Source organism: Entelurus aequoreus, linkage group LG05 (assembly GCF_033978785.1).
Source record: "Entelurus aequoreus isolate RoL-2023_Sb linkage group LG05, RoL_Eaeq_v1.1, whole genome shotgun sequence".
Classification (NCBI taxonomy): Eukaryota; Metazoa; Chordata; class Actinopteri; order Syngnathiformes; family Syngnathidae; genus Entelurus; species Entelurus aequoreus.
In genome coordinates this window covers 55,405,541-55,430,141 of record NC_084735.1, presented here as the reverse complement: position 1 = coordinate 55,430,141, position 24,601 = coordinate 55,405,541, and the positions used below count along the sequence as shown (strand labels likewise).

The 24,601-nt window shown below is 41.7% G+C and overlaps 1 protein-coding gene across 3 annotated transcripts in view; it reads left to right on the top strand.

The window, feature by feature from the left end:
• Positions 1 to 24,601, top strand: part of gdpd5a (glycerophosphodiester phosphodiesterase domain containing 5a) — a 74,319-nt gene that overhangs the window by 24,820 nt on the left and 24,898 nt on the right. For 2 of the 3 annotated variants that reach the window (XM_062048414.1, XM_062048412.1), the window contains exons 3-12: positions 11,390 to 11,493; positions 12,363 to 12,456; positions 12,543 to 12,602; positions 12,666 to 12,764; positions 15,675 to 15,768; positions 17,076 to 17,221; positions 17,422 to 17,504; positions 19,869 to 20,019; positions 20,393 to 20,623; positions 22,409 to 22,554. In XM_062048414.1, the coding sequence (XP_061904398.1) occupies positions 11,390 to 11,493; positions 12,363 to 12,456; positions 12,543 to 12,602; positions 12,666 to 12,764; positions 15,675 to 15,768; positions 17,076 to 17,221; positions 17,422 to 17,504; positions 19,869 to 20,019; positions 20,393 to 20,623; positions 22,409 to 22,554 (1,208 nt within the window). The remainder of the gene's footprint in view (positions 1 to 11,389; positions 11,494 to 12,362; positions 12,457 to 12,542; positions 12,603 to 12,665; positions 12,765 to 15,674; positions 15,769 to 17,075; positions 17,222 to 17,421; positions 17,505 to 19,868; positions 20,020 to 20,392; positions 20,624 to 22,408; positions 22,555 to 24,601) is intronic. The other variant, XM_062048413.1, reaches the window with a different exon arrangement.

Genomic DNA, 24,601 nt, shown 5'->3' with positions numbered 1-24,601 from the left:
CAGTTGGGGTTGATCAAGCCTCAATTTGTGTCCAGGTAGCACTACCCTACATGACACGCTCCTCCCCTCCTGATCCACAGCCACCTTGATGCCACTTCTGCTCCACTAGTAGCCAACTTGATGGCCCTTCGCTGGCTGGCCCCTGTAATGCCCAGCATTTTGTAGGCTTGCAGAGGGATTGGCCCCAGCATCCCACTTCAATGGGTTGGCATCTTGCCTGTCAATCATAGTTATTCCTCCACTAGCTCAGCATACTTTGTCCTCTTCCTTTTGTGGACCTCCTCCATACGGCCCTCTATGGCACAGTGAGCTCCAAAGGAATTGCCTGCTTTAAGGCTACTGAGGAAAGAACAATGTCTGGCCTTAATGTTGTCTTGGCGATTGCTTCAGGGAACTTCAGCTGCTTCCCCAGATCAACTGCCATCTCCCAGTCTCGTGCCATTGCTAACAAGCCAGTGGAGGTGTTTCGGGCTGCTGCTGTAGACTTCTCCCAAGCTCTGATAAAAGTGACGGTGTTCTTTACTGGGCGAAGGCTCTTACTCTGGCTGATCCCACTGCAGAGGGAATCCGCTATAGGTTTCAGGACCTGGTCATGTCGCCAGTCTTATTGCGCTTTGCCCAGGGCTTTTGTGTAGCAGCTTAGGATGTGCTCCAAGGTTCCTCACCTCTGCCAGAGGAAAATGAAGAGCTTGGATGGACTTGGCAACACCTTGTAGACCGCTTGGATTAAGAATCATATCTGATGGGGTTCAGCTTTCCACAGCTCGGTCTATGTGACCTTGCACTCTGCAGCTTGCTCCCATCTCGTCCAGGCTCCCTGCTTCCGCCTTCACGCCATTTGGCTGACTGGTTTCTCACCAACATCTGCTCATGCCTTCTTATGGATCAGCGACCTTCTCTCTGTCCCCTGCGCCCTGTCGTAGCAAGGTGACCTGCCGCTGCCTCGGCCAGCTCTATCCTGTGCCACTGTTCCCACCAACACGCTTTGCCGTAGTCCTGCATCTGCGGCAGCCACAGCCTCAACCGCTCTCCACTTCTGCCTCGTCCTGACTTTGATCCCCGCCTGGACAACCTTTGGATTACTGGACTCCTGGTATTGTAGCAGCTCCCTTCACCGTGTGACCAATGAACTCCTTGCTCAGGCTGCTAATGGGGAGTTGCAACTTGATGTACCTGTACAAAGCAAGGCTGCTAAGGCTCTCTGCAGTCCCATTCACCTGCGCAGAAACCTGCTGATCCTCCTCTCAAAGCCTCCCACTGCTGATATGGGGACCTAATAGACCAAGAGGGGCCAGATGTTCCCGAAAGAGAATACTATGCAAGTGAAGGCAGACTTGTCCACCACAGCTAGCTAGGTCCCCAGGTTTTAGTTGGTCTCTTGTATGGAGGCTGCATCTCTCGGGCTTTAGCTGAACACCTTACCCAAGCTCTTCACGGGTTCCTCAGTTGGTAAGGGTATTTTGGTGGTGCCGAGTAAGAAGCAGAACTTGCCAGCAACTTTCCCCCTTTTCAGCTCAAGAGACCTCAACTTAATGCTCATGCGAGCCCAGGAAATTAACTCCTAGAGGCTGTTTAGGAGCCACCTGCAGCTTGGGACAGATGTGCTTGTCAGGTTGTCTATGAAGGCTCGGATGGGTGGCTGACTGACTCTAGACTCGGTGAGGGGCTCCTTACACTACACTTCTACAGACTTCACCAGCATATACATGTCGAATGCAAAGAGGATGACCAGTATTAGTGATGGTCAGATGAAGCCTCATGATTACAGCCAGGACCCCCTTGATTTCTAGGAGTTGGTTTTAAAAGAATGAATACAGAATGTGTTAGTTTATTAAATGTAATGTTTACAGTGATATAAACATTCGAGAAGTGCTGTTGCAGAGAATCAAACCCATGTCTTGTGGAATAAAATGTGCACTCGTGAACCATTATGTTACCAAATACCTGCTGACGTCACCAATACAAGTTACCGGAGGCTATTTAATATCATGACATGGTGGTGACCGGTTTGTCATCATTCTTTGATTCTATTGGCATTTTAAAAACAATTTTTGTTCTCAATTGGGATTCCAAGCTAACCACAACTCTCAAAATCTCACATTTTCAATGGAGCTTGGACGGTATATTGTCAAATATTCCGGGAAATCTGAACCACATCCTGAAACAGTCACGTGGTACAGGCGGGCAGGGAGGCTGGACCGTGTCCCGAAGCAGTCACGTTGTACGAGGTCACGAGTCTTCACATGTCATCATTTCCGGCTCCTCCCCTACATGAGGCAACCCCGATATTCCTCCATTACTCGACACACGCCTTAAAGCCTCTGCACATTTAGTCTCATCACTAACCGAAATGGTACGTCTGGTGATGATCCCCTTTTGTGCCAGTTGGAGGTTGTTGTTCGGGAGGAGACTCTCAGGCGGAAATTGGCATAGTAGTCCAGGATGGGGTCTTTGAACTCCTATGGAATGTGATGCCGGTTCAGTGCTTCTCCGACAAGCTTGTGGTGTATTGATCTGTAGGCATTTGTGGGGTCCAGCCACAGTACAGCCAGGGCCCCCTTGTTCTCCCTGGCTTCCTTGACTAGCCCTGTGACCACGCTTGTGGGCTCCAGACACCTGGATACTGTTTAGATCCTTTCTTTCTGTACCGAGGTATCGATGTAGGAGTTCCTCAGGAGGTGGTATATCATTCGCCTGGCAACGAGGCTAAAGACGATATTGACTTCAACACTCAATAGAGAGATGGTTCGGAACTGATTGATGGTCTTAGACTTTTTGTCCTTAAGGATACACACAACCTCCGCTTGTCTCCACTGATCTGCTACCTTTCCCCTTCTCACCTTCAGGATTTACCAGAGGCTGTGTAGTAGTCTAGGCAGTTCTTGTCCACGTTATAAGATACTCCACTAGGCCCCAGAGCAGAGCTTGCTCTTAGACCTTTAAAAACTTCCTGGATTTCCTTACAACTGGGCTCCTTCTCGTTAAACTCCAGGGCTGGTGCAGGTGGCTTAATCAGAGACCTGCAACGTCCTAGGTCTTGATTTCTGCATTCATTGCTGTAGGTCTTCTTCAGGTGGTGGTAGACTTCAGCTTTGGAGCAGTTAAGTTGAAAGCTACGCTTCTTTTCTAGCAGCTGTTTTGTGAACCCAAGTGGGATCGCTAGGAAGGCAGCCCGCCTCCGAGCCCTTTCCTTCTTTCTCAGCCTATGCCACTGAGCTCTCCTTAAGGTCATCAACCTTTTGTGGATTATGCTGCACAACTCCGCAAGAGGTCCCCTCTCCTCTTCACTCTCAACATTGAGTTGCTGCCTCAAGCTCTTCAGTTCCTGTCTGAGCTGATGGATCTTGCTAGCTCTTTTGTTCATGTTATAGGGGGGGCTTCACTGCTCGCTTTTCCTCCAGCCCTTACCTCTCTGCAGCTAGGCTAATAATGATCGTTGTCGTCTCAACGCATCGTTCGGTTCCTCCTTTGGCAGTTGCCTCCAAGATTGTGTCAGTGTCTTCATCAACATTAAGCCACTTCTTCTCCTTACTAACTTGGGGCCACTTCACCTGACAATGTTCTGATATCCTGTGTGCATCAGGTCCTTGCATCACCGGGAGGCTCTTGGCACTGTGGGGTGACTTCGGGTCAGGTTCATCTTGCGTCTCACTAGTCGTAGTTTCTTTTCGCTCTGACTCTACCACCTTCTGCATACACTTTATCTTGGCCTGGTGGATCTACAGGCCATGTCAGTTCTTGCATTTCTTGCCACATATGCAGATATAGTAGCTACAGTACAAGCTAATTTGCTGGGACGGCCAAACTTCTCCATTATCTCCCACAAGCCATTTCTGCTGGCAAATTCAAAAGCCCTGCTCCTATTGGCATTTTTTCCTGAATTTGATGCACAGCAAAAATCATATTGATGCTTCCATGTTCTGCACAAAAGCCGCACAGGCTTTCCGGGAGGAGATATTGCTCAATATGTTGTCGACAGGAGAAAGATGCCGCAGTGATTATCACAGGCGTGTCTTTCTACTTGTAAATGTGGATGATGATCACATATTTTATCTGTTGATGGACCTTCCCATGGACTTGAAGAGTTATGTCAGTTTATGCATAATGGCTGGACTGCCTGCCTTGTAAACCTCAGCGTTTTTGTGTTTCCCTGAAGCAACCTGACTCCTGCCTCTGAGCGCTATTCCCCGCACCTGTTTTCTGTTATCAATCAAGACTATTTAAGTTGTGCAGCTGCTGTCTTTTGTTGTTGGGACTTTGATTGTTGATGGAGAAATATCTATCCGATGTGGACGACGTCTCTGCTCCATACTTTTCCTAAGTTTTTGCTGTTGTCCAGCATGCTGTTTGTTTTGCACAGCCTTGCCTATGTTTTGGTGCCTTTCCTAGTGATATTTGTCTTTTTTTTTATTTGAGCCTCAGATTAAATACCCTTTTACCTGCAAGTTGCCTCCTCGGCTTTCTGCATCTTGGGAACAAGCCAATTATCGCCGTCATGCGTCTTAGAAAGTCCTGAACAAGACTGACAAGTGTTCCCGCAGTTCTCGTCGAGGAAGTCACAGAGGAAGAATATAAGAGGATGATTTGGGTGGTTACAGAGGCAGAGGCTAGCGGTATACCCCGTCGCCCCAAGACTGGCCTCCTGGCTTCCCGGAATCCACCCAACCTTGGCTTCTGCTCGCGCTCAGGTCGTGAGTCAAACGTTCCCCCTCGAATCAGAGACGGCATCTTGAATCCGCTTCCTGAGGTGGGTGTTAGTGCTGGTAGCTGTGTGACTGGGGAGGCACAGCTTCATCCAGCAAAGCCGCCACAAGCCCAGTTCTTCTTCCTGCAAGACTGCCATCACTTGTGCTTCTTCATGCAAGGCCTCTTCCTCCTGCAAGATTGCCACTTCCTGTCTTTCGTCCAACAAGGCCGGCTCCTCTTGCAAGGCCGCCTTTGCCTGCAAGGCCACTGCCCGCTTTTTCTTTTGCAGCTTTACCTACTGCAAGGCCTCCGCCTCCAGTTCTACGTCCAGCGGGGCCTCCACCTGCTGCACGGCTGCCACCGACAGTTCTACGTCCAGCCAGGATGCCACCACTTGTACATCCGTCGCTGCCAGTCCTACGTCCAGCCAGGTCGCCACCTCCTGACGCCATTTCCATTGCTGCTTCTAGTGGTTCTTCCGCTTACGCCATCTCTACCACCTGCGCCTCCAGTGGTCCAACAATGCCACCAGCTTCTCCAGTGGGCCCTCCGTCGACACCAGCCAGACCTCCAGCCCTAAAGCTCGCCTTACACCTGCCCTCTTTGCTTGCTGCGGAGGCGCCTGTCTGGCGGCAACATGTTTTGCCATTTTGCCACCTATTGCACACACAATGTGTTTCTGTGACTCCAGCACCAGTTTGGCCAATCGAGCAAAGAGCAGCCACCGGTGGTTGCAGCACAATAATGGCACTGGATGAATGAACCACCTTTCTGTCACCACTGTGGCAGCTACCGTAAGAAGCTCTTCTGTGTTGTAATAATACATTGAATAATTAAACAAGCAAGAGTCAAAGTCGTTTGTATTCTTTGTGATATTGCAACGGGGTGCAGAATGGTGACACACTGGCTAAGTCTGTTGCTACACATTTAATGTTGGGTTTCCTGCAAAAGGCAAACATAGGACTTTTGACAATTCCTGCGCAGCATTTGCTTAATTGTGGTATCATACACAGGGACTCTCATTTTCTGACATACTCAAATAGTACTACAAATGCATATTTATAACATACAGAACAATTTTTCATAATAAACCATACATGGCTCTATAACCAGTATACATAATTACTCATAATATAAGCAGTTGACGGCCAAACAGAATTCAGAATATTAATATGAGTAGCGAGCTCCCTCATAAGAGCTCATTGTCAAGCTATCTGCCCCGCACTCATACTTCTACCCTAACATGGCGGCCGTAACGTACATTAGCTGATAACTGTGTACTGCTCAGAAACACATCATAGAAATCATAGTGTTACCAACTTCACATTTTAACTTAACATTGCCAGCTTACCTGCAAAAGGCAAGAATAGGACTTATATTGAAAATTCCTACACAGCATTTGCTAAATTGCGGTGTCATACACAGGGACACTTATTGTTTGATGTGCTCACGTAAGAGTTACACCCTGTGACACTCCAGTCCCATCGAATGCTCATGTGGTGTGACTAACACATATTGGGGATTTGAGGTTACTACATCTTCAAAATGACTGGCAAATATATATATAAACACTGTACCCTGTATTTAAACCAAAAACAACTTTCTTCCATAACAATATAAACCATGAGTGACTTTTTAACTCCCTCTTAACATTAGTTGGATTCAAGAAATACGCTGTTTAATGAGCTTCAACAGGCTTATGCGCCACAATATGCTTGCATGTTTGAATTTAAAAGATATCAAACAAATCGATCCATTAATTTTCTACCACAAGTTTCCCACTCAGGATCGCTGAGGTGGGGCTTTAGGGGAATTTACTAAGATCCTAACACCACGCGCTAAGCAGCGTGTGCAATCGAACTGCATGTACAATTAATTGAAAGGTGTGCAAACCGCCTTATTTAAATGAGGATTTTGCGTGTACTATATTGGTCATCACCACAGAGACCCTCGGTCATTCACTGCACATTAATTTTATCTTGCTCCTACCTGTGGCATTTGCTATGTTTTTAAACATGCAGGAGACATCTACCACTTGTTATGGGCATTTTAGACACAGTCCAACTTGCATCTACAACAGAACACACTTTTTCTTTCAGTGTTGACGGTGCGCTCATGCACAAAAAACATGCAAACTTCAAGATTTTTTTTTCAAATAGGAGATATGTTAATGATGTATATTATAAATAAATACAAATAATGCCATTAAAAAAAACAAAATGCCAGCAACACCAACACATCAATTGAATTTGTTTTAATCAGCCAATTAAGTCACCCAGTATGCAGCTAAAAATTATAAAAGGATGTTGCTGAATAGACAATATGTCTAATACTTTTTTCTGACAGACCATGCAAATATGTTGACACACATGTGTATGACGGAGGATTCTCTGTCAATCATCACACCGATCATTTCTCTCTGTGTCACTTTCCAAATACTTTTCAGACGTGCTAAATAAAATGCTAAATAGTGCTCGCAAAACAGTGATGAGTCCATAAATTACATTGCGTGTGCTGTATAATATATTTGCATCTTCTCCTCCTAGTATTAGTGGGTGTTTTGATGATCAGCATACTGTATATTTTCCATATTCATGAAGACAGAGACAAAATGGATTGCACGCCTTATTCTGCTATCTTAACAGACGTATTCCACTTTGCCCACATTAAGTTAATCAGCTTTGCGTGTGCTATCAAGTTTGCACGTGTTTTAGTACTCACAAACCTTTCGTAGATCAGGCCCATTGTGTTGTAAGTTACACAAATTATATTTATTTATGGGGTAATCAGAGTTAAAAGTTTTGCGTATCATATTGCAGCGACTATCTTTTTAAACAAGGTGCAGCACTATTTTCCCCAATTCAGTTTTGACCACACACATCTAACTTCTTCACCTTCTTCGTCACTTAACCATTCTTTTTATTTCAGTCCGTGATTAGTTCTCCGAGACACGGCAATGTCAGGCTCACAATGACTCTGTCGTTTGCTCCAAACACCAGAAAGAAGCCCCTCCTACTGACTTGTGATTGGGCATGTGCTTGCAGACCAAGCAGACACTTGGGATCAATTCCAAGTTGATTACAATATATAAAAAAACATTCTTGAATTTGTGCGTGCACACATTTTAATACAGCTGAATGTTTACCTGACTGTTGTTTTCTGGATTTGAACGTACGTCTATTTTAGTAAGAAATCCATGCAACTTTTGTTACATGAGGCCCCAGGTGTATATGAGCTGTGTTAAGAAGTGGAGTTAGGCTGCATGTGGCAGGCCACCTCATATAAATGAATGTATGGCAAACACTGATGAGCATCTGGCAACAAAAACCATTAAACAAGCAAAAAATAAATATATTAACAAATGATATTTTATCAATGCATATGCTTTTTGGCATATACATAAAAAATATGGATATATTAAACATAAGGGCCTCGTTTACTAAAGGTTTGCGTGTACTAAAACACGTGCATACTTGATAGCACACACAAAGCTGATCTACTAAATGTGTGCAAAGTGGATTGTAAGTTAAGAGAATAATGCTTGCAATCCATTTTGTTTCACTTTCTTCATTAGTATGCAGAATATATGCTGATCATCCAAACAACCACAATACTGGGAGGAGAAGATGCCAATATATTATACAGCACGCACAAAGTAATTTATGAACACTCATCACTGTTTTGTGAGTTCTATTTAGCGTTCTATTTAGCGTTTTATTTAGCACGTCTGAGAAGTATGCACAAACTGACACACACTTGATGCTCACACTATCCTTCCTCATGCGCGTGTGTGTCTACATGATTGCATGGTCTGTCAGAAGAAAAAAAAAAAAAAATTGGACATATTGTCTACACAGCAACATCCTTTTATAATTGTATAGCTGCATTCTGGGTGACTTAAGGGGGAACTGCACTTTTTTTGGAATTTTGCCTATTGTTCACAGTCATTATGAAAGACATGATGACGGATGTTATTTATTTTTTTGCATTCCAAAATATTAAATATATGCGATCAAAAGTCGCCTTACAATGGAGCCATTAAAAAACACCCAAACACCTCCATTGAGGTTTTATATACATTATGTAAGTATATATGTAATGTAGTAACGAGTACATTTATAATACCATTTAATATTTACGTATTTTGTTCATTTTAAACATACACGGTGCATTAATTTAAAAAAAAACATCACATGCTTTTTTTTTTATTCATCACTATTATTACTCACTGCAGACTGTCTGACTGCTCATCGCTAACTGTACAATGTCTGCTGTGATTAGGATGCCGACTGCTAAGGTGTTCATATTTTCCCGTTTAGATGAGAAATTACTCATAATCCTTTCGAAGAAGAGAATAACAACTTTTTATTATTTATTATTAGTTATTTATTGATTTAATTTAAATTTTATTTTATTTATTCTCAAAAGTTTACATACACTTGTAAAGAACATAATGTCATGGCTGTCTTGAGTTTCCAATAATTTCTACAACTCTTATTTTTTTGTGATGGAATGATTGGAGCACATACTTGTTTGTCACAAAAAACATTCATGAAGTTTGGTTCTTTTATGTATTTATTATGGGTGTACTAAAAATGTGACCAAATCTGCAGGGTCAAAAGTATACATACAGCAACGTTAATATTTGATTACATGTCCCTTGGCAAGTTTCACTGCAATAAGGCGCTTTTGGTAGCCATCCACAGGCTTCTGGCAAGCTTCTGGTTGAGTTTTTGACCACTCCTCTTGACAAAATTCGTGCAGTTCAGCTAAATTTGTTGGTTTTCTGACATGGACTTGTTTCTTCAGCTTTGTCCACACATTTAAGTCAGGACTTTGGGAAGGCCATTCTAAAACCTTAATTCTAGCCTGATTTAGCCATTCCTTTACCACTTTTGACGTGTGTTTAGGGTCATTGGGTTGGTAGAGCGGCCGTGCCAGCAACTTGAGGGTTGCAGGTTTGATCCCCGCTTCCGCCATCCTAGTCACTGCTGTTGTGTCCTTGGGCAAGACACTTTACCCACCTGCTCCCAGTGCCACCCACACTGGTTTAAATGTAACTTAGATATTGGGTTTCACAATGTAAAGCGCTTTGAGTCACTTGAGAAAAAGCGCTATATAAATGTAATTTACTTCACTTCACATTGTCCTGTTGGAACACCCAACTGCGCCCAAGACCCAACCTCCAGGCTGATGATTTTAGGTTGTCCTGAAGAATTTGGAGGTAATACTCCTATTTCATTGTCCCATTTACTCTCTGTGAAGCACCAGTTCCATTGGCAGCAAAACAGGCCCAGAGCATAATACTACCACCACCTTGCTTGACGGTAGGAATGGTAATCCTGGGATTAAAGGCCTCACCTTTTCTCCTCCAAACATACACTACCGTTCAAAAGTTTAGGGTCACCCAAACAATTTTGTGGAATAGCCTTCATTTCTAAGAACAAGAATAGACTGTCGAGTTTCAGATTAAAGTTCTCTTTTTCTGGCCATTTTGAGCGTTTAATTGACCCCACAAATGTGATGCTCCAGAAACTCAATCTGCTCAAAGGAAGGTCCGTTTTGTAGCTTCTGTAATGAGCTAAACTGTTTTCAGATGTGTGAACATGATTGGACAAGGGTTTTCTAATCATCAATTAGCCTTCTGAGCCAATAAGCAAACACATTGTACCATTAGAACACTAGAGTGATAGTTGCTGGAAATGGGCCTCTATACACCTATGTAGATATTGCACCAAAAATCAGACATTTGCAGCTAGAATAGTCATTTACCACATTAGCAATGTATAGAGTGTATTTCTTTAAAGTTAAGACTAGTTTAAAGTTATCTTCATTGAAAAGTACAGTGCTTTTCCTTCAAAAATAAGGACATTTCAATGTGACCCCAAACTTTTGAACGGTAGTATATGTATATATATATATATATATATATATATATATATATATATATATATATATATATATATATATATATATATATATATATATATATATATATATATATATATATATATATATATGTGTGTGTATATATATATATATATATATATATATATATATATATATATATATATGTGTGTGTACATATATTGGCATAAAGTACTGAGAAAAGACTCATGTTGATACTAATAGGGAATAAAAACACAAATGTTTTCAATAAACTAGTGAATTTAAAAGCTTATGGTTCTTTTATTTTTTATTTTTATGGTGGTATCGAGTAAGTATCGAGAATCGTGGAAACACTGAGGAGAATGACACAATGGCTGTTGGGCCAATCAGATTCCAGGATGGAACACAATGCTCTGGTTGGTCCCCACTAGCCAATGGTGTGCTGTGTGCAAGCTCATGTTCGCAAAATAGCTTTAGCTGGCAACGTTGCGATGTACTTTAAAATAATATAACAAAGTGATAGAAACACATCTTCACAAATTTGCACCGAGACCGTAATAGTTTTTGTGAGGGCACACTGTATATCGTTATCGCAAGAGGGTTCAATATTTATTGCAATTTTTTGGGCCCTTCCACACAAACAAACAACAAAAAAATAATGATTTTTAAACTTGCTTTTTTTCCTAAAGATGTTTGTTTAGGAAAAAAAGCAAGTTTAAAAATCATAATTTTTTTCCCTATATTGTTCTTAGAGATGTTTTTTTTAATTTGTGTGCAAAACCCCTTATGATGATCGATCTTCTTATTTTTACAGTGGGAATGCTCGTGGTTTGCCCTCCTGAGCTGCTCTTTTTTTCTGCTTCTCTTTTGGGCCTACTTCTGGTTGGTGGCTCAAAATGACTTTAATGAGTTCAACTGGTGAGTCTATGTTTACGAGTGTGTGTGTGTATTTGTGTTTGTGCGTGCATGCGTGTGTTCTTGTGTATGTGTGCGCATGTGTGTGTCATCTATCGATAAGTTTGTTCGAGTAATTAGATAAAACACAATGCATAGCCTCAATGTGAATTTTAGAGAAAATTGTTGAAATAACCAAAACATTTTTAGTTGCCTTAACCTTCATTATTTTTGGAAACTATATAGGCCTATTTAAGGTTTCTGGCACTCCATGCGGTCCGGAATGTATACACTTATATTAGTTAATATAGTATAAATCAATATTTTTTTTCTAATCAAATTAATCGAATAATTGCTGAAGCCTTACATGAACCTAAATATAGAAACTGCTACAATCACATACGTGCTGCAGGATCAAACACAATTGGAAAAGAAAAATGCTGCAAAAGCCAAAAACACATATTCTACACAATTAAACTTCATGAGAGGAATGCTGCAGGTTACAGAACAAAACACAGGTTAGTCAGGCTACCAAGTGAAACCTGAGAGATGTCCGTCTTTAAAGACTTAAGAGGTACTATTTACAGTATTATATAGCAACGGATTTGTAATAAATATAATGGATAAAATTTATATGATATTTTTTTGTATTTCAGATCCCCAAAGTGCTTGACAGTGAAATACATCTATTCACTTCTCAGTCACACATTAGTAACCTGGTTTAGAACATAGTCTTTTGAGTGTATATTTAATTTGACACATTACGCCAAAAATTCATAATGTGTATTTTCAGGTAAAGAACTCTACTTTTAAAGGGAAAGACACAGTTTGTGTTAGTGTACGGTACCGCTCATACTGTAACTCTACTGTACTCCAACCTGTTCAAACTACAGGTCTGTATATAACCGCTCTGGAGAATGGAGGGATGAGACCATCCCCATACTGGCATCCACCATTGTGGGATTCAGCTATATTTCAGTCTTGATGGTAAAAAAATGTTTTCATTGGAGCACAATCTACCAGTAATTGGAGATTATCAATAATAAACTCTGTTTTTTTGTTTGTTTAATTAGATCTTGGCACTTTTCCACATATCCTTGGGCCAACAGTTAAATCTCTACTGGTTGCACAAGGTGTAGTGATTAACATTGTTGTTTGTCCAAAGACATCACGTTCTTATGCTCTCCATTTCACAGATTGGAGTGCTGGCCACGCTGCTCACCACTATCTCTGGTGTTGTCTCTGTTGAGGACATATGGGGCGAGGAGTGGGATGTCCTGCTAGTGTCCCTGCATGTTAGTTTACACTATAAAACCATTGACTGAGTCTATGAAGTCTGCACAGTAAATATTTTAAAGGCCTACTGAAATGAATTGTTTTTATTTAAACGGGGATAACAGATCCATTCTATGTGTCATACTTGATCATTTCGCGATATTGCCATATTTTTGCTGAAAGGATTTAGTAGAGAACATCGACGATAAAGTTGCAACTTTTGGTCGCTGATAAAAAAAAGCCTTGCCTGTACCGGAAGTAGCGTGACGTCAACAAAGGAAGGACTCCTCAAAATGTCCCATTGTTTTCAATGCAGCTAGAGCGATTTGGACCCAGAAAGCGACGATTACGCCATTAATTTGAACGAGGATGAAATATTCGTGGATGAAGAACGTTAGAGTGAAGGACTAGAATGCAGTGCAAGACATATCTTTTTTCGCTCTGACCGTAACTTAGGTACAAGCTGGCTCATTGGATTCCACACTCTCTCCTTTTTCTATTGTGGATCACGGATTTGTATTTTAAACCACCTCGGATACTATATCCTCTTGAAAATGAGAGTCGAGAACGCGAAATGGACAATCACAGTGACTTTTATCTCCACGACAATACATCGGCGAAGCTCTTTAGCTACTGGGCTAACGTGGTAGCATCGGGCTCAAATGCAGATAGAAACAAAATAAATAAATCCCTGACTGGAAGGATAGACAGAAGATCAACAATACTATTAAACCATGTACATGTAACTACACGGTTAATAATTCCCAGCCTGGCAAAGCTTAACAATGCTGTTGCTAATGACGCCATTGAAGCTAACTTAGCAACGGGACCTCACAGAGCTATGATAAAAACATTATCTCTCCACCTACGCCAGCCAGCCTTCATCTGCTCATCAACACCCGTGCTCACCTGCGTTCCAGCGATCGACGTAAGGACGAAGGACTTCACCCGATCATCCGTGCGGTTGGTGGCTAGCGTCGGCTAGCGCGTCTGCTATCCAAGTAAGTCCTCCTGATTGTGTTGCTACAGCCAGCCGCTAATACACCGATCCCACCTACAACTTTCTTCTTTGCAGTCTTCATTGTTCATTAAACAAATTGCAAAAGATTCACCAACACAGATGTCCAGAATACTGTGGAATTTTGAAATGAAAACAGAGCTTTTTTGTATTGTATTCAATGGGGTACCAATACTTCCGTATCAATTGTTGACGTCACGCGCATACGTCATCATATCTAGACGTTTTCAACCGGAAGTGTGGCGGGAAATTTAAAATTGCACTTTATAAGTTAACCCGGCCGTATTGGCATGTATTGCAATGTTAAGATTTCATCATTGATATATAAACTATCAAACTGCGTGGTCGGTAGTAGTGGGTTTCAGTAGGCCTTTAAGGGGAGGCAAAATGTGTTATAGTGCCTTCTTGGAAGTCAAATTGCATGCTACAGTGCCCTTTTGGTTGAACCTAAATTTGCTAAAGTGTCCTCTTAGAACACAACACATGTGCTAAATGTCCTTGGGAGCCAAAACATGCACCAAAGTGCCCTATCAAAACGCTCTAAAATGCCCTCTCATGAGTCAACAAGTGCTAAAAGGCCCTCTTGGGAGCTAAAACTCACTACATTGCCCTCTTGAGAGCCAAAACATATGTATCACTATCAGTGCCCTCTTAGGAGCCAAAACGCATGTTAGAATTGTCACGTACTTGCATGGCTGCGATCGTTGTGAACCCAAGATGCAGGAGACAGAATGGTGAGGTGCAGGTAAGACAATTATTTAATTATATTTAACACAGGATGAGCAGTTATGCACACAGAATGCAGCTAACAGTAACAGAAACAATCCTCCAGCCCTGACGAAAGGGCGAGGCAGGCATCTATAGAAGCCAGCTGATTAACAACCACTACCAGGTGTGGCCAGGCTGCCAATCAGCGGCAGGTGAGGGGAAAGAGCGCTTTGGGAGACATGCCGGAAAGGGGAACCAAAAATAAGAGCGCTACACAATAAACAACCACAAACTAAGGAAACATAACAAGACGTAATGTGACAGATTGTACCCTCTTGAGAGCTAAAACGCATGTTAAAATGCCTTCTTGAGAGCCAAAACTCACTAAAGTGCCGTCTTAGGACCCAAAACTTGCTTGGGTTTAATGCTTACTCGATGGTAAATGGGTTATACTTGTATAGTGCTTTTCTACCTTCAAGGTACTCAAGTCGCTTTGACACTATTTCCACATTCACCCATTCACACACACATTCACACACTGATGGCGGGTGCTGCCATGCAAGGCCCTAACCACGACCCATCAGGAGCAAGGGTTAAGTGTCTTGCTCAAGGACACAACGGACATGACTAGGATGGCGGAAGCCGGGTATTGAACCAGGAACCCTCAGGTTGCTGGCACGGTCGCTCTACCAACCGAGCCACGCCATCCCTCTAGCTAATATGGTAGGCTGTTTCTGAAAGGATGAATAATACACAAACAAATATTCAAGCGTAATGGAAGTTGTATCGTTATTCAGAGAGGGAGAGACCAGGGTGGTGATCTGCTAATCAGAACAGAGCTGGGTGAGTTGTGAAAACTAGCTTTATTGTACATTATGAAACATCAGGCTACTTACATTGATACTTTTGCAGACATGAAAGGTCTGCAATTCATCCCACAGAGCACAGTAAATGTTTCTTGAATATTTGTTGAGTGAAAAAAACACATTCAACTCAAGCAGACTGGTAGGACCAAGAAATAATATCACACATTATTGTTACAATAACTTGTATGTTGGGCCCTCTGTTGATCCGTATTGAGCCAGAACTATATATCACATAATCAGTTTAGATTATCTGGTCCACCAACATTGTCATGAGTAGTTAAATCAGTGAAAAATCTCAAATGTTTGAGTATGGTTTTCACTAATTGTTTCCATGTCAGTCCACAGCACCTTTCCTGCACATTGGAGCGCTAACAACCGTCACAGCCCTCAGCTGGCTGATAGCTGGATATGTGGTCCGCAGAGAAAGATCCAGTAAGTCTTCGCTTCTGTTTGACTTCCGCTTTTAACAGCAGTACTAGAAAAGTATTTGGTGAGCCCAGACCTCCGCCATCTTCCATCTACATTTCTTAAACCTTACTAAGCACTTATTCATTTGTGTTGCTCCAAGCTAGCTTAACACCTAGCTTAGCAAATAGCATGCCTGCCCCTGGCTGGCTCTCAGTGTGTAACATGTTTAGCCTTGTCCTCCAGTGATAATGTTAATTGATAATTACTAAGAAATGCAGTTTATTTTCCGTAATAAAGGTGATTATTATTACAGAGCTGCCAAGCCTCACTCTTTGAGCGTGACAGTCATGCAATCTAACCCTTTCTCGCGTCACATGCCACATTTGACATTTATCACGCTTATTTTTCCCCATTCACTACTCTATATTGATTTTTTCACGATAATACATTTGTTTCAATGCGGCCTGCCATAGTTCGAATAATTCTGATTGACTTACCGAAAGAACCAATCACAGACCAATCCATAATCTTTGTGCCTAAATCTAGCCAACCACAGAAGGCACCATGCAGTGTAAACCAATCAAAAGCAACCTAAAGTCTTTACGTCTTTATTTTTGACACACACCTCAGCGTAGTTTTGTCAACGTGGCGACTTTCTTGATAATTCTAGGATTTTTCCAACACCTCTTAGTGACTTTCTCAAAAGTGACTAGCAACAAATCTAGCAACTTTTTTTTGGATGTTTTGGAGACATGAAAGTGCACATCACTCTAATGTCCTCAACGTACAAGCGGAGCCCCTGTGAGCTCTGTGAGCCATACCTCACAGGTGGTCCCTGTATGTCTGCTTTTAGACAGCTTGTACTGAAAACACATTTCATTGTACTTTTAAATACAATGACAATAACATTTAAATCCATTCCAGTCAGAGCAGAGAGGAGACGCACACCCACTCTGTGCAATTCTGCCGCTGTTTCTGCCTTGGTTGAGATGTAAATGTAACTTTCATCACTGTCACGCTTCACATAAAAATAAACCAATCGTTCATGTCAATGAACCAGTCAATGGATTTGGTTTGATCTTAAATATCACAACTCTCACTTTCGTCTATCTGAAACTTAACAGCCCCGGTATTATTAGTTTAGGGAATCTGTTCCCCACTGTGTATGGAGTCACATGATTAGCTGATAGGTTTTCAGCCAGTGGACTAAAAATAAATACAGTAGAAAGATGTGGTGCCTTATTTCAAAGAAGAGCCATTATGCCGCATTGACTCCCATCCAAAAAAGACCAAATATTAATTAAAGAAATCTAAATTTTTTTCTGTCTTAGATTTCCAAATGACGATATTAATCATCTACGCCATCATTCTCCTGGCCCTTTATTTGGCACCGCTCTCATTTTCCTGTCCCTGTATAATGGACAGACCCAGCCTCAAACCTCGACCAGATGTTATTGGCCGACGAGGGGCACCAATGGTGAGTTGACCCAGTCAAGTGTTTAATCATCACCTCACTATAACCTGTTAGTGACTTAGTAGGTACAGGTATTGGTATCACACTGGTGTGTGGTAATTGCTCTTGGTCCCACACCTAAACATGTAATGGTGGACATCATAAATGATAAAAAATAAAGAGTCTGTGGAAATGTGTTCAATCAAATGTTGTCTGTGCTCCAGCTGGCCCCAGAAAACACCATGGTGTCCTTCAACAGAGCCCTCCAGCACGGAGCCATCTCCCTGGAGGCTGACGTCACTCTCAGGTCACTAAGCAGACATTTTCATTCATATTTCATTAGCTACTCATATGTTCAACTGAAAGCAAAATGCATGGAGTGCTGCTTAGGTGTAGCAAAATGTGTTCCTCCGGTGCTCTTAAGTTTAGGGAACCAATGGAAACTTAAAATAAAAAATCTGAGGCACTCTAAAAGATAATGATTAAAATGCCTTTTTTTGTACTTGGCTACTCTAATAAAACATGCCTACGCGTTTCAGCCTGAAAGGCCTTCGTCAGGGCGAAGGCAAAGTGTTTGTCGGTCAACTTTACTCATCGATAAATAGGTGGGTAATTAGAAGCAGCTGTTCATTGTGAACAGGTGGGTGGTCACATGATCAGCATAACCTGCTAATGAAAGGAAAACAATTACAAATATTACAGACTTTACACAACCAATCGAAAATCAGCCCCTATCCACCAATCCAACATATTCAACACAACAGACAATAAATTATACATAGTATATACATTCATATACTAATAAATATTAAGTCTGTAAGGACCTGTCTGAGAGAAAACAAAACTCACAATTTTAAGGGACAATAATTATACCAAAAAGGAGAGAAATCTAGTTCACCATTCAGACCTAGGTACTCTGTAGCTTTTATTGTATAAATCCAAAATGCCTCTCGTTGAAGGAGTGTTTAAAGGCCTACTGAAATGAATTTTTTTAATTTAAACGGGGATAGCAGATCTATTCTATGTGTCATACTTGATCATTTCGCGATATTGCCATATTTTTGCTGAAAGGATTTAGTATAAAACAACGACGATAAAGATCGCAACTTTTGGTATCTGATAAAAAAAAGGCTTGCCCCTACCGGATGTAGCGTGACGTAGTCAATTGAACATATCCACAAAGTTCCCTATTGTTTACAATGATGGCCGCCAGAAGTGAGAGAGATTCGGACCGAGAAAGCGACGATTTCCCCATTAATTTGAGCGAGGATGAAAGATGTGTGGATGAGGAAAATGCAAGTGAAGGACTAGTGGGGAGTGGAAGCGATTCAGATAGGGAAGATGCTGTGAGAGCCGGGGGTGACCTGATATTCAGCTGGGAATGACTACAACAGTAAATAAACACAAGACATATATATACTCTATTAGCCACAACACAACCAGACTTATATTTAATCTGCCACAAATTAATCCCGCATAACAAACACCTAGGTGTTTGTTATGCTAGCTCCTAGCTACTAGCTCGAGCTAGTTATAGCTCGAGCGGGTAATATGGACGGGATCCCGTATATATAACCCGCCAATACAATTCAAACACCTGCACAACACACACACTCACTCAGCCCAAAGGACCGCTCACCTAACCCAAGGTTCATAAAGCTTATATATTTAACCAAAGTTACGTACGTGACACGCACGTACGGGCAAGCGATCAAATGTTTGGAAGCGCGCGGGTGGGACCTGATATTCAGCTGGGAATGACAACAACAGTAAATAAACACAAGACATATATATATACTCTATTAGCCACAACACAACCAGGCTTATATTTAATATGCCACAAATTAATCCCGCATAACAAACACCTAGGTGTTTGTTATGCTAGCTCCTAGCTCCTAGTTCGAGCTAGTTATAGCAAGCGATCAAATGTTTGGAAGCACAGCTACGTACTCACGGTATCGCGTCTGTGTATCCAAATCAAAGTCCTCCTGGTTAGAGTCTCTGTTGTCCGAGTTCTTCGATCTTGACTGCATCTTTCGGTAATGTAAACAAACACCGGCTGTGTTGTGTTTCTGACTTCCCTCGCAAAATATCCGCTTCGCACCGACAACTTTCTTCTTTGCTTGCTCAGCTTCTTTCTCCATAATGCAATGAATGTCCTGAATGCTGTGGAATAATGAGATGAAAACAGAGCTATTTCGTATTGGCTTCAATGGGGAAGCCATACCTCTGTTAAACTGGCTACGTCACGCGCATACGTCATCATACCGAGACGTTTTCAAGCGGAAGTGTGGCGGGAAATTTAAAATTGCACTTTATAAGTTAACCCGGCCGTATTGGCATGTGTTGCAATGTTAAGATTTCATCATTGATATATAAACATTGATATATAAACTATCAGACTGCGTGGTCGGTAGTAGTGGGTTTCAGTAGGCCTTTAAAGCCTGTCTCCACCCCTGATTGAATTTTGCCTTCCTTCATACTTCCTCAAAACAAGCCGGGGCTGTGCCGTCACCGGGTTATCCATATAAGGTATAAATGTACCCAAAGTGCCTTGTGCGATTTATGGTTTTGCTCATGATTGTTTATCCATCTTGTCAGCTCACAAACTGATAACAACAGTCCTGGTTTAGGGAAGGCGACACAATCTTCTGTTGTGTGTTTGGTCTAGTGTGGATGGGGTTCCGTTTCTCATGCGAGATCACACCTTGAGACGAACCACGGACGTCAAGAGGGTCTTTCCAGACAGACAGCATGACGACGCTTCGTCCTTCAACTGGACAGATTTACGGTCCCTCAACGCAGGCCAGTGGTTTCTGGAGGTAACACAACTCAAAACTAAAACGGATGTATGGCTTTATTCCTCTTTGAATCCGTCAACGTCCAAATAAAGTAGTAACTTGGGATTCTAGTTTAGTTGTTTTTTTATCTCCAAAAACTTATATTGTGAAACAGTGTTTAAAGTTGAAAATTCATTAAAATAGACAATACTGGAGGCTCTGTGGTGATGGAGGTACTGACTATTCATTCTTGGCCCCCTTGTTTGGCCGGGTCCTTGGTTTGTTGGACTGCGTTCCTGCGGACCTTGACCAAACAAACTATATTAGCAGAGCAAACTAAATAGTATGCTTTATCTGACTGAAAATAGTAAGAGGGAACCTGCCCTCAGTATCTGTTTCTTTCCTTCATCCCCAGAGGGACCCCTACTGGACAGTAGAGACGTTGACCGGCAGGGATCGGAGCAGAATAGGCAACCAGACGGTTTGCAGTCTGTTGGAAATGCTTCGTCTAGCAGTCAGAGCCAACAGCTCGGCGCTGCTTAACGTCCGCAGACCCCCACCAGGACACCCCCGCTACCGGAGCTGGTTCATGGACACGATGTGGGCAGTGCAAAAAGCAGGAATTTCCCAAAAGAGGGTGAGGACTGTAGGTCACAAATCTTTTCTATATATATATGTTTGCTGCTTGTTGTGAATATACATGTCCTATACCAGACCTGGGCATTGCACGGCCCGCGGGCCGCATCCGGCCCTTTGCGCATCCCTGTCCGGCCCGCGTGAGGCCAATCATAAATTACAAAATAAATGTCAAAAAGTATCTATGTCGAGTGTGAAATACAACGGTGCTGCTTTTGTTTTGAAAAGCGTTATTTGTATTACTTCCGTGTGGACGTATGCGCGTGTGCGATTGTGAGTGAATTGAACGGCGCAATCACAAATTACAAAATACAGTTTAAAAAACATCTATGTCGTGCGCGCAATACAACTGTGCTGCTTTTATTTTGAAATGTGTTATTTATGCCGTATGTCCGGGGGGAACCTGTGAGTGAAGGTGCATAGAGACAAGTGATGAGACGCTAAAAAGAGAAAAGTTGATGACGAATGGCATGTTTTCAACAAGACATGGACTGCCAAGTATTTCTTTACATAAATGAATGGTAAAGCCGTGTGCTTAATGTGTGGTACACAGGTTGCTGTGTTTAAAGAATATAATTTTAATCGCCACTACACGAAGAAACACGAGGGAAAATACCGGAATGTGTCTGATGAAGAGCGCGCAAGGGAGGCTGATGCGTTGATGGTAAAACTGCAAACCCAACAAGGACTTGTTGCCATATTTCACACCCCCAGAGTTGCAGCTGTCAGGACAAGTTTCGTAATTTTTCACAAAAGCGCCAGAAAAAGTAAGGCGTTTTCTGACGGAGAGTTTATTAAGGAGTGCTTATTGGACTCTGTTGCGCTGATAATGCCCGGAGACATGGACTGTTTTTCGCTAACTTTGGATGAGATCTGCGATGTACGTGACACCGCCCAGCTGCTCTTCTTCTTATGTGGGATAACTGCAGACTTTCAAATCACGGAGGAGCTGGCAGCCATGCAGTCAATTAAAAAGACAACCACAGGTAATGACTTGTTCACATAGGTAAATGCGTATTTGGACATGTTAGGACTGAAATGGGACAAGCTGGCAGGTGTGACAATCCAATCCACTTTATTTATATAGCACATTTAAACAACAAAATGTTTCCAAAGTGCTGCACAACAATATTAAAAACAATATTCAAATATTATCCTTAGCTCCACCAATGACTGAATAAAAATAAAAAACAATTACATATAAAACCAATATAAAAACAATATAAAATAAATATGATTAAAAACTATTTTTAACAACAGATGGTTGTCCAAATCTGACGGGGAAAAACGTTGGATAATGCAGGATAAAGTGACCATCAAAAGCAATCTGCTTTTGTATAAATTTAAGTTAGGTTAAATTAAATTATCATTATTATTATTAATTATTATTATCATCATTATTATTTATCTTACGGTATATCAAAAATAATATTGAGCAAAATGTAATTGAAATATTGTCGTGTGGCCCTCCAGCAGTGCTCGGGTTGCTTATGCGGCCCCCGGTGAAAATTAATTGCCCACCCCTGTCCTATACCCACATTTTATAAATGGCTGCCATGAGGATAATAACCATTAGGTGTGTTCCGATCTAATATTGCTATCAGCCCCATATCGGCAAAATACTAGTATTTGATTATATCGGTTTTCATGTACTGTAAAATGTCCAACTTCAGCTCCCCTTTGACCCTAATTGATATAGAAAATATATGTTATTTAATGCTGCACATTCATTAACCATATATGACACTGTATCAAAACTGATCAGGGTCTTTTGTGCGTTACATGTTTGTGCCAGGTGACGTGGACCCCAGACACAGACAGGGGGCGGGTTCGAGGCTTTCAGCAGACGACCAATGAGAAGCTGTCGATATCTGAGATCAGGCAAAGGGGCATCACAAGCCTGACCCTTCACTACAGCAAGGCCAGTCACAAAGATATACAGTAAGATATAGCTCACCATCACTTAGCACTACGAATGGAATGGTTTATAAAAACATCATGAGGCGAAATACAGAATCACGGAACTAGCCAATAAAAACGGAATCTACTGCTAAAGCTTTATCTCTTTTTCTTATAAATTCACATCGTCAATATTGAAATTGCACTTAAAATGAGCGCACCAATATTGCTGTTTTTTTTATTGCGGTAATACTGTGGTACTTCAACTCCTGAGTGGCCCAACTTAACAGTGTTTGAAGATAAGAACTATCTCTCGGCTAATTGCAGGGCTGCCAAGTTTCAGAAAATGACAGGAGTGAATCTTCAGTGGCATGATGCGTTTTGAAAAAAATTGACCTTTTCTAATTCTAATTTCTAAATTATGACCAGAATTGTAAATTAATTTTCTTCTGTTGATTCTTAGTTTGGTTGTATTTTTCTGTGTTTTACATCGTTAAATGTTGGAATATCAAATTTAATCAAAAGACTGAAGGCTTGTGATACTCACAAACTCACTAAATCTATTGACGGGCCATAACATGATGGTCAGGTTTATTTCTATTTGAAAGGGGACAGTGATGAAACATTTATAATCTCACTGTGTAAACCAGGGCAGAAACAGCGGCAGCTTTGCACAGAGTTGGTGTGTCATTGTCATTGCACTTAAAATTTCAACGAAATTTGTTTTCAGTACAAACTGTCTAAGAGCAGACAATCAGTAGACATGGGACTGCTTATGAGGAATGGCTGTGCTACCGCTTGTACGTTGAGGACAGCGTTATACATGCTTTCATGTCTCCAAAACATCCAAAAAAGATGCTAGATTGGTCGCTAGTTGCTTTTGAGAAAGAAAGTCACTCAAACGAGTTGGAAAAGATACTAGATTTGGCAAAAAAGTCGCCAAGTTGACAACATTTCACGGAGGTGTGTGTGAAGATAGAGACGTCAAGACCCGCCTTACATTTCTTCTGATTAGTTTACATTGTGTGGTGCCTTCTATTGTTGGCTAGATTTAGGCACAATAGCTTATAGTGGGATTGGTTCTTTCTGTCAATCAATCAGTACTTGAACATGTCGCAAGGACAAATTTTTATTATAAAAAAATATAGAGTAGTGAATGGGGAAATATAAGTGTGATAAATGTCAAGTGTGGTGTAAGAAACAGTTACATTTCGTGACTCTCACACTCAAAGCTTGAGGCTTGGCAGCTCTGTAATTGTTATGCTTTAAGTTGCAAACAAAAAATTGAATTACAAGAATCCTTTGGCGTAGTGAATGTCACAGTGAACCCTGTGAGATCTGACCAAAACATCTAATCTCTATGGATTGGACTTTCACAATATTATGTCAGACCCACTCGACATCCATTGCTTTCGGTCTCCCCTAGGGGGGGGGGGGGGGGGGGTTACCCACATATGCGGTCCTCTCCAAGGTTTCTCATAGTCATTCACATCGACATCCCACTGGGGTGAGTTTTCCTTGCCCTTATGTGGGCTCTGTACCGTGGATGTCGTTGTGGCTTCTGCAGCCTTTTGAGACACTTGTGATTTAGGGCTATATAAATAAACATTGATTGATTGATTGACTGAATCTTACTCGCTAGCATTAGCTTCTAGCTAGAGATGAACATAACTTTGTTTTTCCAGCATGGTTGCGAAGAAAGTGAGTGTGAAAGACAGTGCTGAATTAAAGAAAGAAATTACAAAAACATGACAGAGCGTGTAGCTTGCTAACTTGACAAACCAGTTGGAGCGTAGCACTGCTAGTCTGCACCATACTGAAGCAGAAAGAGTAGGTAATACCAGCCAAGGACATTGAAATATTGAAATGGTGGACATTTTGTTACGTGTTTGGCTGCTCTGCTGCCTCCTTTTTGCCCTTCTTTGCAGTACATGCTTTTAGAGTTCCGGGGCGGAGCCATCCGCACAGACATGCAACCTGCAGCAAATTTACTTCTAACCTACTTAAGCCTCCCTGCCAATTGTCTCAGTGCCAGTAGATTGTGGATGTTTTACTCACCTACAAGGACTTCTTCCACTCGCTAGGCATT